Source organism: Lathamus discolor, chromosome 2, assembly GCF_037157495.1.
Source record: "Lathamus discolor isolate bLatDis1 chromosome 2, bLatDis1.hap1, whole genome shotgun sequence".
Lineage (NCBI taxonomy): Eukaryota > Metazoa > Chordata > Aves > Psittaciformes > Psittacidae > Lathamus > Lathamus discolor.
This window is the reverse complement of record NC_088885.1, coordinates 138,693,071-138,707,822: the sequence shown is the minus strand read 5'-3', so window position 1 is coordinate 138,707,822 and position 14,752 is coordinate 138,693,071. Positions and strand designations below refer to the sequence as shown.

At 38.1% G+C, this 14,752-nt stretch overlaps 1 protein-coding gene across 4 annotated transcripts in view; it reads left to right on the top strand.

The window, feature by feature from the left end:
• Nucleotides 1–14,752, top strand: part of RNF19A (ring finger protein 19A, RBR E3 ubiquitin protein ligase) — a 58,543-nt gene that overhangs the window by 34,665 nt on the left and 9,126 nt on the right. For all 4 annotated transcript variants that reach the window (XM_065668700.1, XM_065668698.1, XM_065668699.1 and 1 more), the window contains 4 exons: nt 3,114–3,866; nt 9,253–9,461; nt 11,229–11,373; nt 11,900–12,062. In XM_065668700.1, the coding sequence (XP_065524772.1) occupies nt 3,250–3,866; nt 9,253–9,461; nt 11,229–11,373; nt 11,900–12,062 (1,134 nt within the window). In that variant the 5' untranslated portion in view covers nt 3,114–3,249. The remainder of the gene's footprint in view (nt 1–3,113; nt 3,867–9,252; nt 9,462–11,228; nt 11,374–11,899; nt 12,063–14,752) is intronic.

The window sequence follows — 14,752 nt, the reverse complement described above, 5'->3', positions numbered from 1 at the left end:
GAATTTTCCCCAGCAAACAGTTTAGGAAGGATTTCTGAAGGAACAGATTGCAGTTAAGTATTGAGCTTTATGAGAGTTACGTCTTTAAACGTCATTTTGTGCTTTTGGAGCTCTTCAAATGACAAGGTGTGTTTGTGCTGTGGCAACTGGTGTTTTGTGGTAGTCTGTGGCATGAGCAGAATGCAAAGCGTGCCTGGAATTTGGATTTGTGGTAGGGCTTTAGGGATGGCAGGAAGCCAGAAACATGGTTTTTCTCTAGTCAGTAAGTGCTTTTGAGGAAATGTTGAGGACAGTGGTAAACTTACATTTTTAGATACTGTGTGTGGTTTTCCTATCCCTTTCCCATTGCCCACGTTAGTTTCCTCTGTATGTTGACAGAGTTTATACTAGTCAGATGGGGCAGAACTTGCCGAGTGTTGCTGGTGAAAATCAGATTGTTTGTTGTTATTACCATAATTGTGTGTCTCGGCTTGTTTCAGGACTTGAGTCAGAGTTTCATTTTTCACACAGTGTATTTCATGTGGACACACTTACTGGAATAATACAGGCGCTGTGTTCTCTGGCTGTACAGAATCGGATCATTTTTTCCTTCTTTTTGTCAGTAAAATCGTGCAGATGCTGTGTTGGGTTGGGCAACATGAGAACTGGCCAGTGCTCCAGATTGTGCTAGTAAGGCTTTTGTGGTTTTTAGCATTGTAACATTTGTCTTTACTTTTTCCTGTAATAAATCATCTGCTGAATCTTTTCACTTCAACAAAGTCATCTTTGAATGTCACTAAAATGGCAATCCAAAATTACTATATAAGGAAGAGTATGGCTTTTAAAACTAGCTTTATGCATTTAAATCTAGAGAGCATAATTGATGATTGTCTGAAATAACTGGCAACTTTCCTATTCAAAACCCTGACAAAGTTTTAACCATTTTCTTTAGAAGAGCAGTCTGCTCTTTGTGAAAGACTGCTTATCAGATCCCATTACACAGAGAGAACTATAGAACTAATGGTCCCTTTCTTTAGAACACGGAGAATCTTTGTCTAAAAAAAAAAAAAAAGTACAACTGGTTCATCACCAGAGCTGCTATTTCTTGATTTCTTGATTTTGTACATCTGTTGGAACTGGCAAAAATGCTGTAGTACGCATTCTTTCCTCTCCAGAGAAAGGGAGGAGGGCTTGTGGTCACAGGCTTGGCTGTGTTACTGTGTTTATTTCCTACTTTTTGTCTATTATTTTTTCTTAAAAAAAAAAAACAACAACCCCACAAACAAACAACAAAACACTGTCTTGCCTGAAATGAATGCTTGGGGAGGATGGCAGTTTCCACTGTCCTGGTAGGATCTGTGTGAACATACGGATGTTAGTAAGAATTTAGTTATAATAATGCTTTCAAGGTTAGTCTTGTACTTTAAGACATATAGACATAATTTATCACCAGCCATGGGCTATAGGATTTGTATATTGGACACTGTCCACCAACTACATGTATCTGTAACATCATGTCAAAGTCCGAAAGAGAAGGATGCTCCTCTCTGTCATCACTGTTTAGCAGTTTCATTTGTTTCACCTTTTTTCTTTAGATAAGGGAATACTTTAGTTCATTTAATGAGAAACAGTGGCTATAAAGCTATTAAATTTGTTCTGGGAACAGAGGCAGGTAAAGTATCCAAGATTCCTTTTGACTAGATCTTAGGCTGAAAATGTTCCCTTAGGAGGGAAAGAAAAGTGTGTTACATTCTTGAAATATGCTTTAAGGTTTTTTGGATAGTGTTCCACAGAGGTAAGATTTTCCTTTGGGAGAGAGGTAATACTAATTCAGCATTTGAAAAAAACAGACTATAATGGCTTTTAAACTTTCTTAAAAATCAGTCTAGTGGTCTAAAACACATAACCTCTATTTTACAAATCAGATGAGAAGGGGGTGTAGGTACTTTTTTTATGGGTGCATTCCCTTTTTTTGTTTGGGTGGGGTTTTTTTGTTTGGTTAGTTTTGGGTTTTTTCTTTTTAAATTCTTACACTTGAGGAAGGAAGTATTCTGGTAGGGTACTACTGTAGTATTCTGGTAGGGTACTACTGTACTAGATGATAGTATAAATAGAGTAATGTTGACTTGGCTACCTGCTGGTATGTATATAATATCAAGCTACAGTAGTCTGCAGAGGACCCAGCAGTGGGTGTGATGCACATGTTGCTTTGGTGAGCTGGACAGCCCGTGGGCTATTTCTGTGTTTCCTCTTTAGAGAGGGATTCCTGTTCCTGCTGCTGGTCAGCCTTCCTCTGAAACTTCCTAGTCTTGACCCAGTCATCTCGGTGATCCTGTCCTGAAGACAGGAAATTGTTGGAAATAGTTGAAGCTTTATATGTGATGAGAATCTGGGGTTTGGGGCTTTTTTTAATAAAAATCAGTATAGTGAGAAACTCAAATGTTGTCACCTTAGCTAGTGATGGCTTGAATAGCAGTATGGAAGTTGAAGGGCAAGACAGCATTGGCTGTCACTCACTATGTAGCTCTGCTTCCTGAAATATTCAGGTGCCTTGAGTAATAAAAGTGCATCTGGGTACTTCCCTGAGAATCCTTACATTTTGAGAATATCTTGTGTTGTTTAGCCACAGTGATTCAGTTCCTGCTGGCAGTCTAAATGGATTCCACATAGACGCATCTTTCTTATAATTAACTATATAGGGTTTGTACACGACATGTGGAAAGTGCAACGTAGAGAAAACAGAAAAGTTTCCAATGCTGTAAGCCTATTACTAGGCTTTGTAGAAGAACTTGTTATACACTTACTTAGTTGTCACCTTGGGTTATGGTAATTTCTACACATGCACACATACCATCTCCCTTAGGGAGCAGAGGAGTGAAGATGCCATTCTCAGCACTTGCTTAAGTGTTGCAAGGATATTCCTTGACCACAGGGAAATTTCAGGCTTGTTAAGACGAGAAGGATGTGAAGGATAGAACAAGCTGACAGAAAAAGTATCATGTCAGATGGTGACAAGATTGGTGGTAATATGAATAACAAGTCATTAGAGTACTGTGGCCTTTCAGAACCGAAAGTGATGGGTGTGTTTCTAATCTGTTTTTTTGTTTGTTTTTTCATCTTTCCTCCTAATACAGGGAATTCCTCTGAAGAATATGCTGGAAGCAGTTTCATGTGAATTTTCTGCATGAAAACTCTCAAACTGGATTACATAGTAATATGCCTATATTCTCTGACTGTTACTTTGATCCTTAAAAATGATTAGCATTGTATATGAAATTTAACCCATTTCTGATGAGTGACCTAGACATGAGTTTACATCGGCAAATGGGTTCTGATCGGGACCTCCAGTCTTCTGCCTCCTCTGTGAGCTTGCCATCAGTTAAAAAGGCACCAAAGAAAAGAAGAATTTCACTGGGCTCTCTTTTTCGGAGAAAAAAAGACACAAAACGCAAGTCTAGGGATTTAAATGGAGGTGTTGATGGAATTGCAAGTATTGAAAGTATTCATTCAGAAATGTGTACAGACAAGAACTCTATTTTCTCCACGTGTACCTCTTCTGATAACGGAACAACCTCTAGCAGCAAACCAAGCGGAGACTTCATGGAATGCCCCTTGTGCCTTTTGCGGCACTCCAAGGACAGGTTCCCGGAGATAATGACTTGTCACCATAGATCGTGTGTGGATTGTTTGCGTCAGTATCTCCGGATAGAAATCTCTGAGAGCAGAGTTAATATTAGCTGTCCAGAATGCTCAGAACGATTTAATCCTCATGATATTCGTTTGATACTAAATGATGACATCTTGATGGAAAAATATGAAGAGTTTATGCTTAGGCGCTGGCTGGTTGCAGATCCTGATTGTAGGTGGTGCCCAGCTCCGGATTGTGGGTATGTACTTTTTTTCTCAACATCTGCAAAAAAGTGACAGCATAAATAATGTTCATAACATTATGCTTTTTGAAAAGTTAATTGCTTTGCTTTAGCATTCTGTTATGTGTTGTTTGAGTAGGTGGTAGGCAGAATTCTCTTAAAACCCAAAGCAACACTAAACAACAAATGAAAACCAGAACAACAAAAAAACCCTCCTTAAGCCACAGCCCACTTTCTAATGTAAAAATCATCCTCAAGTAGGATTTTTTTCTAAATAGAGGGAATTACAGCAATGTCATGAAACTTACTGGTAGGTAGTTGCTATGTACCTACATCAGGCAAAAAAAAATGGAGATGTTGCACTTCCAAGGCAACAGTGCAAATCTCCAGCTACACAGAAGTGAAAACTCGGTGGCTGTACTTTTAACCTAGTCCATTTGTTAAAGCATGATGGGTATTTTGGTGGGTTTTAACTGTGAAAAATGATTGAAGATTTTTTTTCAATAAAAAAGCCTTTCCAGCCTTAGATATCATTCATCCTGTGACTGGCTGAGACACTGCTTGTTGGCTGTCAACAGGATTGTAATGTAAGATAATAATCAGTTTGTTCCTGCTTATTATCTGGGGAACATAGTGTCTTGTCATTGCTTTAATACTTAAGCAGTTCTGAAGCCATTCTGAATTCTGATGTGAGTAGGCTGAATGCTGCTGAGCAGCTCATCGCACTTTTCTGCTGTTGGTGTCTCATAATGCCCTTCAAGTTGGTATTTTAGAGATTGTGTGTGTTGTTAAAATGTCTAAAGGTTATAGCTATGACTACAATCCGGATGTGCAGTGCACACTACAAACGAAGAAGGTGACATTTCTGTTTCAAAGTCTCACAGATGAGCATTAAGTAGAAAGAAGAAAAAGAAGAATGTTGGAAGATAAAAAGCAAATTGGTGACTATATAAATTGTAGACTGTTAGATTAAATATTTATATATTAATGTTTAGGTGTCTGGTGTTTAGGAGGCTTTCAAATTTAACCTGTATGTTAAGAAACTTACTTGAAATGCAGTTTTGCTTTCATACTTTAAATGGAATAAAATTTGCTAATGTGGGTCAAAAGCAGGGGCCGAGAAGGTGATAGTCCCTTATGTCCTCTGGTCCAAAGTGGATGGCATTCCTGTGGTACAGTTTGAGAAGGAAAATTACTTGAGAGATGGATTAGTTGCTGAGCATTTAACAGCCATGTGGGCAGAACCAGTATAGCTTGCCTATAATATTTTGATACTGCAAAAGGAAACAACCACTGGAAAGCTTTATTAGATAGGTAGAGGTATGCTTTGCTCAAGTTTCCCTGAGCGTTTGTGTTCTGGACCAACTGTTGTTACTCGGGGTAACAGGAAGTATGTAAGAACTGTTAAATCATTTTCTGTTGAACCATGATTTGGTGATTCAGATGTTGATTTAGTACTTCAGTAAGTAGGCAAAGTCAGATTTCTTTAATAGAGACTCTTCACTGTGCTTCTTTATTGTGCATAAGTCATCTGTTAAAAAAGTAAATGCTAAGTATCTTTAAATGGTCAGAAGCTGTAAAGATAACTGCTATAGGTAATATACCATTATAAAAAGTGGATCTTCAGAGTGAAGTTAAAGTTAAGCACAATCATGTGCAACCACAGAAAATATTTAAGTTGTTGCTCCAGAGCTGCCTCCTGCATGCTCCTTACTCTGAGAGGGAATCCTGTGGAAAACACAGTATGCTGCCAGGAAACTAAACTAATGCAGTGTTTGTGTGAGGGGAGTTCTCATTACTAGTATAAAGTTGGATGAAGTTGTTTATTTGGATACTTCTCCACAGGATCATTCATTATGGTCGTCATCCTAAAGAAACGAGCTTCTGTGATCATGTTTTGTGTTTTTTCCAACCTTATCCTGATCACTTTTGAAACCTTTTGCACCTTCAGTTATGTTGGGCAGAGGGGGGTGAGCACTCAGCATAAGCTGATCTAAGAACTTTTGGTGAAAAAAGCCCCCACGTATTACTGGAGCAAGTGAGAGGCCATCAGTAATGCCTCCAAGTGAAGTAAATAACTGCATGTATATCCTACAGTGACCTTTTTTAATTTAGCCTTTCAGGCAGCCACTGCAGCAGTGTCTGCAAGCTGGTATGTGCCTCGCTGAGACAGCCTGCTGCAGCACTGGTCTCTCACCTCACCATCAGCTGGGGAGATGAGAGAAAGCACCCAGGGAGGTGGGGAGAAGTGGCAGTGGTATAGAATGTAGTAACAGGGACTTTAGTCGTTGTGGAGCATAGGAGGGGAATGAAGGAATAGTGTAAGTGTGAAGATTAGGGATGCAAACACTATTCAGACTTCCACTGAACAGCCTATGCCAGCATTGTTTAATGATGAGCTATCACGCACAGTACACACAAGCTTCAGATCAGCAGATACTCACTTTAACAGTTATGTGATACAATAGTAGTTCAGTTTCTCATTGCTTTGGCAACTGTAATCAACTTGTACAATATGCAGTTGAAACTGAGGGCTTTTTTTCTGAGCAGTTTTTAATACATAGTGCTGGCAGAATGGATTGGGGTTACGATGGTAGCTGAACTGATTTTAGCATGGGTCAAATATTTCATGAAGGAGCTGGATGGAATGCATTTACTGAATTTGCAATGAATCCCAAAGTAGGAGACGTGCAATAACTTTAGGGGGTAGCATTATTTCCTAAAGTTGTCTTTAAAATTAAAAATAAGTAAAATAAGTACTGTAATAAGTAGGGAATAGGTGGAAAGTAGAGCATCTCGGGAAGAAAAAAAAACTACTGCACAAATAGGTAAGAAGGAATTGAGTGTATAGTCCATGACAGTGCTTAGGCTGTCCTCAGCATTGACGAAACATCCCATGTAATATCATTTCAGGATTTGGGCATCACACTTGGACAAAGATCTGGACCAGATAAAGAGAAAATAATTCCAAAAACTTTGATCCCTGATGGGGGAAAAAATGTTGAAGTGGAAGAAAAAAAAAAAGGAAGCTAGGTTACTCTGTTATAATGGGGTTGGTTTACATCATGGGCCCCCATGAAACAACAAAGACTATTTAAGAAGTCTTTCACTCTATTTGGGGTAAAAATAGGTCTTAGAGATGGCAAAACTGGAACCAAACAGATCTTGAAACAAAGTAGTGAGTGTATTGCTACTAATTCTGTCCCAGTGGAAAATATCATATCTTCCCCAAGAAAGAAGCTAGAGATTTGTTAGGAGGAGAACCTCTGTTGTCGTAGTTAATGTCCTCAACAAGCTGCTTGGGAGCTATGGGGTTTCTTTACTAAAGCAGTTTAATGCCATTAATGGTCCATATTGGTGGCACCACGGGCTTTCTGATCCTGGGCTACTTCATCCTTGGTTTTTGTTGCAAGCTCAAATGCATCCTGACGGTTGATGGTACCTGAAATATTGTAAAAGTCTGGACCTGCTGCAGCCTACCTGTAGTGGCTGTGTAGGGGACACTGACAAGTAGGTGATCATTCCCTGGGGAAGCAGCATGGATAAGGAACCATTTTGGGCTTTGTTCCATACCACATTTTTTAGATTCTGTTTCCTCATATCAGTTTTCCAGTGTCATTTTAGCAAGCCTTAGTAAATCACTATTCCAAATGTGCTCTGTCATTTCTTCTGTCTGAATTATTTAATGATTTTGCTCTGAGGTTGTATTGCTGACAGTATGAGAAGGGAGCAGCAATTCCTATCGTTTATCTTTGTCAAGCAGAAAGCAGATTGGGCAAAAAAGTGCAAATTCCTTCATTCTTCCTCTCGCTGTACATCCTTTCTTCAATTAGTTGCTCTTTGTTTCTGGTTTTCGTTTTACTCATTATTACTTTGAATTTGGTTGGTTGTCCCTTCTCTCAGCCTGACAAGAACTTTTGGCTTTTACATCACGTGTAAAATGAATGCAAAATGTTGAAATTAAATCTGTAATCTGGTACAGTTTGAATGGAGAATAACTTTGGTTTAAAAAGTGACTCTCTAAAGGTAATAAATCAGACCCAAATGGGGAGTGCTTTCAGAGATGTGCCCATTCTTTATTAGCAATGGGAGGCAGGATATAAATTGATACTTTGTTCTGTGGTCTACACTTGAGATTCTTTGATACAGCATTAGTGAGTCCTGAATGTGTCCCTGTATACTGAAGAAGCATTTGGATCAGTGTCTCTTTGTGTACACACAAAGCAATTATCTTCTCAGTTGCAGTAAGTGGGGATAATAGAGCTGATTAACTTGGCAACAATATAGAAGAGTCTAGCAATTACTGAAACAGATTTTTACTTGGAAAGTAAGAAATATTTGAAAACAGGCAAGCACATATCTCACTTTTATTTGTCACTGCATCATCTTAAAGGTTGAAAACTATTTGTTTGCAGAACTTCTGGGGAGAGTGAAGCTCAAACACGCTATTTCAAAACACCAACAAAAGGGGTAGGATTTGCATTAACTTTAGAGCTTCAGATCTAGCTACTCTAAAATGAGTAATAGCTAAATGTGCAGATACATATATGAGTGGGGATAATTTTAGTATTATTACTGATAAAGAATATTTTGAGTTAATTTATATAACTGCTATAAATTGGGAAGAGGATAGAAAAAAACAGTTTAGTCTTCTAAAATGGAAATACCTTCATTTGAATAGCCATAAATTTAAGCCCTACTGCATTTATAAGTCTGAAGTCTGTTCAGGGAGACTGTTCGTGTGAAAAGTTTTAAGTGTTCATACCAGTTGACTTAGTTTATTTAAAAGAAAGCTATTGCATAAAATAATGGAAAAAAATTACAGTGGGTAGGAATTAAGGCATGTGTGTTTGTGTATATATATATATATATTTAGGATTAATATTAACTGTAATACACACTGTATTTTCATCCTGTAAACTTAAAAATGCAAACCTGATGGAGGAATTTATTTGTGACAGATGACTTAGCAGGGATCCTCACAGATATAAAAAGGATCAAGCTTAAACATGTTCATAGTGACTGGGACACTTTTGAAACTATAACTTTTTCTATTTTCTTAAATACCTTCTCTGGTTTTATTGTCCCATTCTTCGAAACTGTGGTGCTTTGTTACTGTGAAGGTTACAGGGGTACATTCAGCCTTAAATGCAGAATATTTCAATACTGATTTAAGTTATTAAGGTGGGGAATAGCAAAGTTTTGCACTGGTTGTATTTCTGTACAGCCACTGTCTAATGTGATGGTTGTGGAAGGAGGTGGTGAGGAACCTAAAGTCAACTCCTGATGTGCACTGCCTCTGTGTCTGTTTCAGCTGCTGTGGCAGCTGTCTTGTGTGTTTTGGTCTATAGATAGAATTGGTTTTATTAACAAAATTCTCTCTTGCCCCTCTTGATCATTCAAGATATGCTGTGATCGCTTTTGGGTGTGCCAGCTGTCCCAAGCTTACGTGTGGACGAGAAGGCTGTGGAACTGAGTTTTGCTACCACTGTAAGCAGATTTGGCATCCCAACCAGACCTGTGATGCTGCTCGCCAGGAGAGAGCTCAGAGTCTGCGCCTGAGAACAATTCGTTCTTCATCTATTAGTTACAGCCAGGAATCTGGAGCAGCAGGTATTTATGAATAAGATACTGTGTCTGTAAAAGATCTTTTTTCATACATGTGCACAATTAACCCTAAAAACCAAAGAAGGGAATAAATAGTAGTGTGCTAGATACTAGCTGCTTTGTCTTTATATTTCAGAAACATGATTACTATTTTAAGCTTGAATTCAAATTTTAAATGTTATAATTTGAAGTATTCTGTGACCAGAGCACCTGACTTCACTCTCAGAGGCATTTTAAATTCGTACTTCTTAGCTGAAAAATACAAAGTCGAAGGAACTCTCTGCAAAGCATTCTCTGTGTTTGGCACACTGCCTTTATTAGTTACATCACACACTGGGAACGCTTACTTTCTCCACTGTAGGTGAAATTTCACAGGGCTGCCAATAATAAAAGCTGTTAAAAATAAAACTCAAAACTACTTATTTTCTGATTTCAAAATAGACTGTTAGTCTGATGCCAGCTTTGATGTTTGACATCTATGTTTGTTAGTACTAATTTCTGTTTTTCAGTAAAATGCTTATCTCGTCTACTAGAAAGCAGACCATTCTGTATCTTAAAATGGATCTTGTTTGTAACTCCTGCCAAAAAGAGGATAAACTGTTTAGAGTAGTATTTTCCAGCGCAAGAGTCCAGTTTGCTGTTGGTAAGAATTGGCTTCAATTACACCAGACTCTGATTTATTTGGCAACTTTGTGACTGTCTGATCATTCAGGGTAGATACCTGGTGGAAAGTCTCTCTTGCACCTAGAGTGAGTCTCTCTTGGACTTAGAACGAAGCTGTTGTTCTCCGACCCAGCCCTAGACTTTGGAGACTCTGATTTATTTTGCTTGCTGGCTTAACAGGGCACCCCATCTTGCCTTAAAAATTGGCATCCTGCTCTAGTTATCAAATATGTTCAAAGATAAACTTTAAATAAATTGGCATGCCAGCTCTTTCCTTGACCTTTCAGTCCCTCCCAGCATGAGCAGCAGCAGCCCTGTGCTGCAAGAACTTGCTCAGTTTAGTAACTGCCCTGTAGGTTGTGCATCTGTTCCCATCTGGGGATAGTTACTGTGTTCTTTCACTGTCTGTCCCTGTGCACTGGAGTTGGTAGAGTTACTGTTTTGTGCTGGTTCTCCACCTCTTTGGATATTTTTTATGCCAAGTATATTCCTTCTTTTCCCTTTGTCTTGCCTGGTAGCACACAGGCAGTACACTTGGACATCTAAACTAGGCACTGCAAGGTGTTTCTGCTGCTGTGAATAAATAGCTTGTCCCAAAGTGCAGGTGCTAACCAGTAATGTGAAGATGACAGCTGTGGCTGTGTCACCCTACAAGTGTTTCACTGTTGCTCAATGACCCCTTGTTTGTTAATGATAGAGCTGGTCCCTTATCCATGTTTTTCAGTATTTGACTTGGGAACAAGGAGAACTTCCCGAATTTTCTTCTTGCTACAATATTTTTTTTTGTAGGGAGTAAGTACTAAGTAGGGCTGTGAAAAGGACTCAAGAGGAGGTTCGTGATACCAAAGAAACATACTTGATGTGGAAGGGGGGATGGATTTAAGATAAGAAGAAATAAGAATGGAGACTGAATATTCAAGTAGAGCATTGATAACAGCATAAAATGTAACACAGGATTATATTTAAAGAGACTGTATTATCAGTTCTATATTAACATACATGTTTAATGTCTGATTCTAATATATGTTGCAAGTTTTCTCAAACAAATGTATTTTGATTAAATCTGCTTGTTCAAAAACTGATATGATCTTAATATTCATTTTTAAACAGCTGATGACATAAAGCCATGCCCCCGCTGTGCTGCTTATATAATAAAAATGAATGATGGAAGCTGCAATCATATGACTTGTGCTGTCTGTGGCTGTGAATTCTGTTGGCTGTGTATGAAAGAGATCTCAGATTTACATTATTTAAGGTACATAGAACAAAAAAAAAATCTGTGTTGTTGGTAATGTTTTCCAGAATGCTTAAAAGTAGATTCTTGGGTGCTGTAAGTCTGACTTTCTTCCTGTTTGAGAATCACAGTTGAAATATCCATATCCAAGAAGTTAGTTTTTAATGCATGTATTAAAATTAGTGCTGTGACATCTTTATCTTAAAATACCTTCCTAAGTTTCATGCGTGCAACATTGTAGAACAAATGAGGGTTTAGATTAACATACCTACTATTTTCACTGATGTTTTTATGTACTGCTGTATTATCTTCATAGTCATACAGAAACTCTGTTTATATAAGCTATCACAGATTGGCATGTAGTAATACACAAATGCTTCTCTTTATGTTTCAAAATACACTGTAAAGGAAAAAAAACAACCCACAAATAACTGATGTGTGGTATCCATAACATCTGTAATTTCAACCTAATAATTTTGGAAGTAAAGAACAGTAGTGTATAGTTATGTTGATTTATTTACAATTTCTTTACACTTCTTTCTATTAGCCCTTCAGGTTGCACATTTTGGGGAAAGAAACCATGGAGCCGTAAGAAGAAGATACTGTGGCAGCTAGGAACACTTGTTGGAGCTCCTGTAGGAATTGCCTTAATAGCTGGCATTGCTATTCCTGCTATGATTATTGGAATCCCTGTGTATGTGGGACGTAAGGTAAAATGTACTACAACTCCTAACTTGCTTCAGCTTTTTTTACCTTCTGCTTTGTATGACTTAGGCAGTCTTCACCAGTGTTAAAAAAAAAAACCCTGAAAACAGAAACAGTCCAACCCCCCAGAAGACACACCAACCAACCTCTGAATTGTTCAACTTGAACAACTTATTTCAGTTGTACAGGAAGGAGAAGCAGTGTGTTTAAGAATGCAGTTCCTCTTAAAACAGGCAGAGCAAAACACTGAAAAACTTCCAATTTCTGCATCTTGCCATGGAAGTTCTTGCATGCTTTTTCAAAGTTGTTTTGTTTTTAATCACTGTTTTCTCTTGTGGCCTTTAGAATTAAACAATAGAGGAGAAGGAAAGCAAAAAAGGTATCTTTATTTTTCTTAAAAACAGGTAGTTACCAGTATTTTAGTACAAAGTTCTGCTAGTATAGGTGTTTGCATGTACACATTTAAGCATTTATACTCAACATCTTGTTGGTTGCCTTGGGCCAGTCCACCATATGGAGCAGTGTTCCATGCAGGTAGCTAGGCTGCATCTATCTTCATTTAGTGTTTGTGGGAATCAGCTAGGAATGACCATGTTAATCAGAAGGTAGTTGATGTATTTCCCCTAAAAAATATAGTAGTTTTTAGGGTAAAATAAATGACAGATTGCAAAGAGAAGAAGAGATAATTGCATCTCCTATTTAGGATAAAGTAGTAAGTTATTCAAGTCTTTTGGAAATGGACTTTATGAAATGATGACTTGCTTTAGTAGGCACTGAATGTTCAGTTACACATGATCAGGCTGGTGTTCTGCTTTTATCAGCATGGATTCTCACAGTGACTGGCGCAGGCACACAATTCTACTTTTATTTGGGGTGGAGGGGAGGGTGTTTCTCTCACATGAGCTGTTGCTGCCAAAGTCCAGAGATGCAGCTTTTCAATTGTATTCTTTTTATTTTTTTACTTTCAAGCAAGTACTCCTCACTTTTGCTGTGGTTGTTTTTTGACCCTTTTATTCTGTTTTATCTTAGTCACATACAGTCATTAGAACTGTATAAAGGGTAAGAGGAGGAAGGCAGCAGTTACCTGTTTCAAATTACTATTGCATGTTCTGCTCTTGCTCATTAGATTTTGGGATAGGTCTAATGTTGTCTTCCTACATGAAATTCTTATTGTTCTATCTTCAGCTGACATAAAGAATCCTTTTGTTTTGCAATATCCCATTACATATTCAATAATTTTTAAATCCACTTTAATTCTTATCTCCAAACAAACAGCACTTTCAGTTTTTCTTGACCACCTCTCAAGAAACCACATGGCTTGAGACTTCAGATTCTCATCTTTTCTGGATTTCCTTCCAGTTGTTCATACCACCTTTGGTTTTGTCCAGTTTGAATATAGCAGTGAAGCTGAAGCATTACTGCTGCTGAGTGAAATGAAAGGGTGATCCTCTGCATGTAACTGCCAGTCACCTCTCTCAACAACATGCTGTTTTCATTTTGTGTAGTCTAAAGCACATACCCTTCCCCATCATACTGGTAATTTAGGCTGTTGGTTTCTTCCTAAGGGTAGTCTTGAGCTCATTGCTGTTGTGCTGCATCATAGTAATTTTTCAGCTTCTCAAGGCTAGTATGAACTCTGGCATTCTTGCAACCTTGCCAGATTGTATTGACCTGAAATTCAACACACATGTTCTTCCATATTCCTGGTTAATGAAAAGTTTTAATGCTGTTGGATCCAGGGCATATCTCTTGGGGAAGAAAAATGCAGAGTGAATAGTTTCAGTCTGGGGAGTAAAAGAAACTAATCGCAACTCAGATGTTTTCTGTCAATTTTCCTTGAAGCTAATAGATTTCTCTAATCCATTTTTCAGTCTGGACTATTACAACCTGTTTGAGTGTAATACAAGAAAATGTCAAAATTTTGTTCAAGTGAGTGCATGACATCTGTTTCTCCCCATCCTCAAGGCTTCTTGTCACAGAAGAAAATTAGATCATCATGATTCCTACTTGAAAAAACCCCAAATCAGTTGGCCTTTTTATTCCTGTATTTGCTTTGGTGTCTACAAGTTCTCAGTTTTCAGTTCTCAGGAAATTAAACTTGAGTTCACTGGTCTTTAACTCCCCAGCCTCTTGTTTTACACCTTTTTAAAGACTCATTGCAGTTTAACTGCATTTTTTTTTTTTCTTTTTTGGTATCTTCTATGGACAATAATTTTTGAAAATTATTATTAGGGTCTCTGAAATTGTGCCTGCTGAGGTGTGTTTTAGATCAGCTCGTGTACGTACACTCTAACCTGGTGTTTTCCTACAGATCTTACTCCTTTGTCACTAGTCACTTGGCTCACAGTTGATCTTCAGTGACAACTAGAGGGGAAAAAAAACTGAACGAAGCTCCAGTTTCATCTGCTGGCTGTCTTTTCTTTTTGTTAAATGGCAGATTGATCCATTTTGGTCTTCCTCTTACTAGCAGTGTACTTGCAGAATAATTTCTTGTCGACTTTGATGTCCCTTGCTTTTTGTCTCCTCTGTTTTAACCTTTCTCATTTTGTCCTGACACCTTCATGCTGTTTCTTTCTATCCATTCATAGTAATCTGACCTACTTTCTATTTTCTTATTGATGCTGCTGCTTTGGTAAAGGAAGCTTCCTTGTTCTTTTAAAACATTCTGTCTGTCCTTTGCATTGGAAGAGTTTGT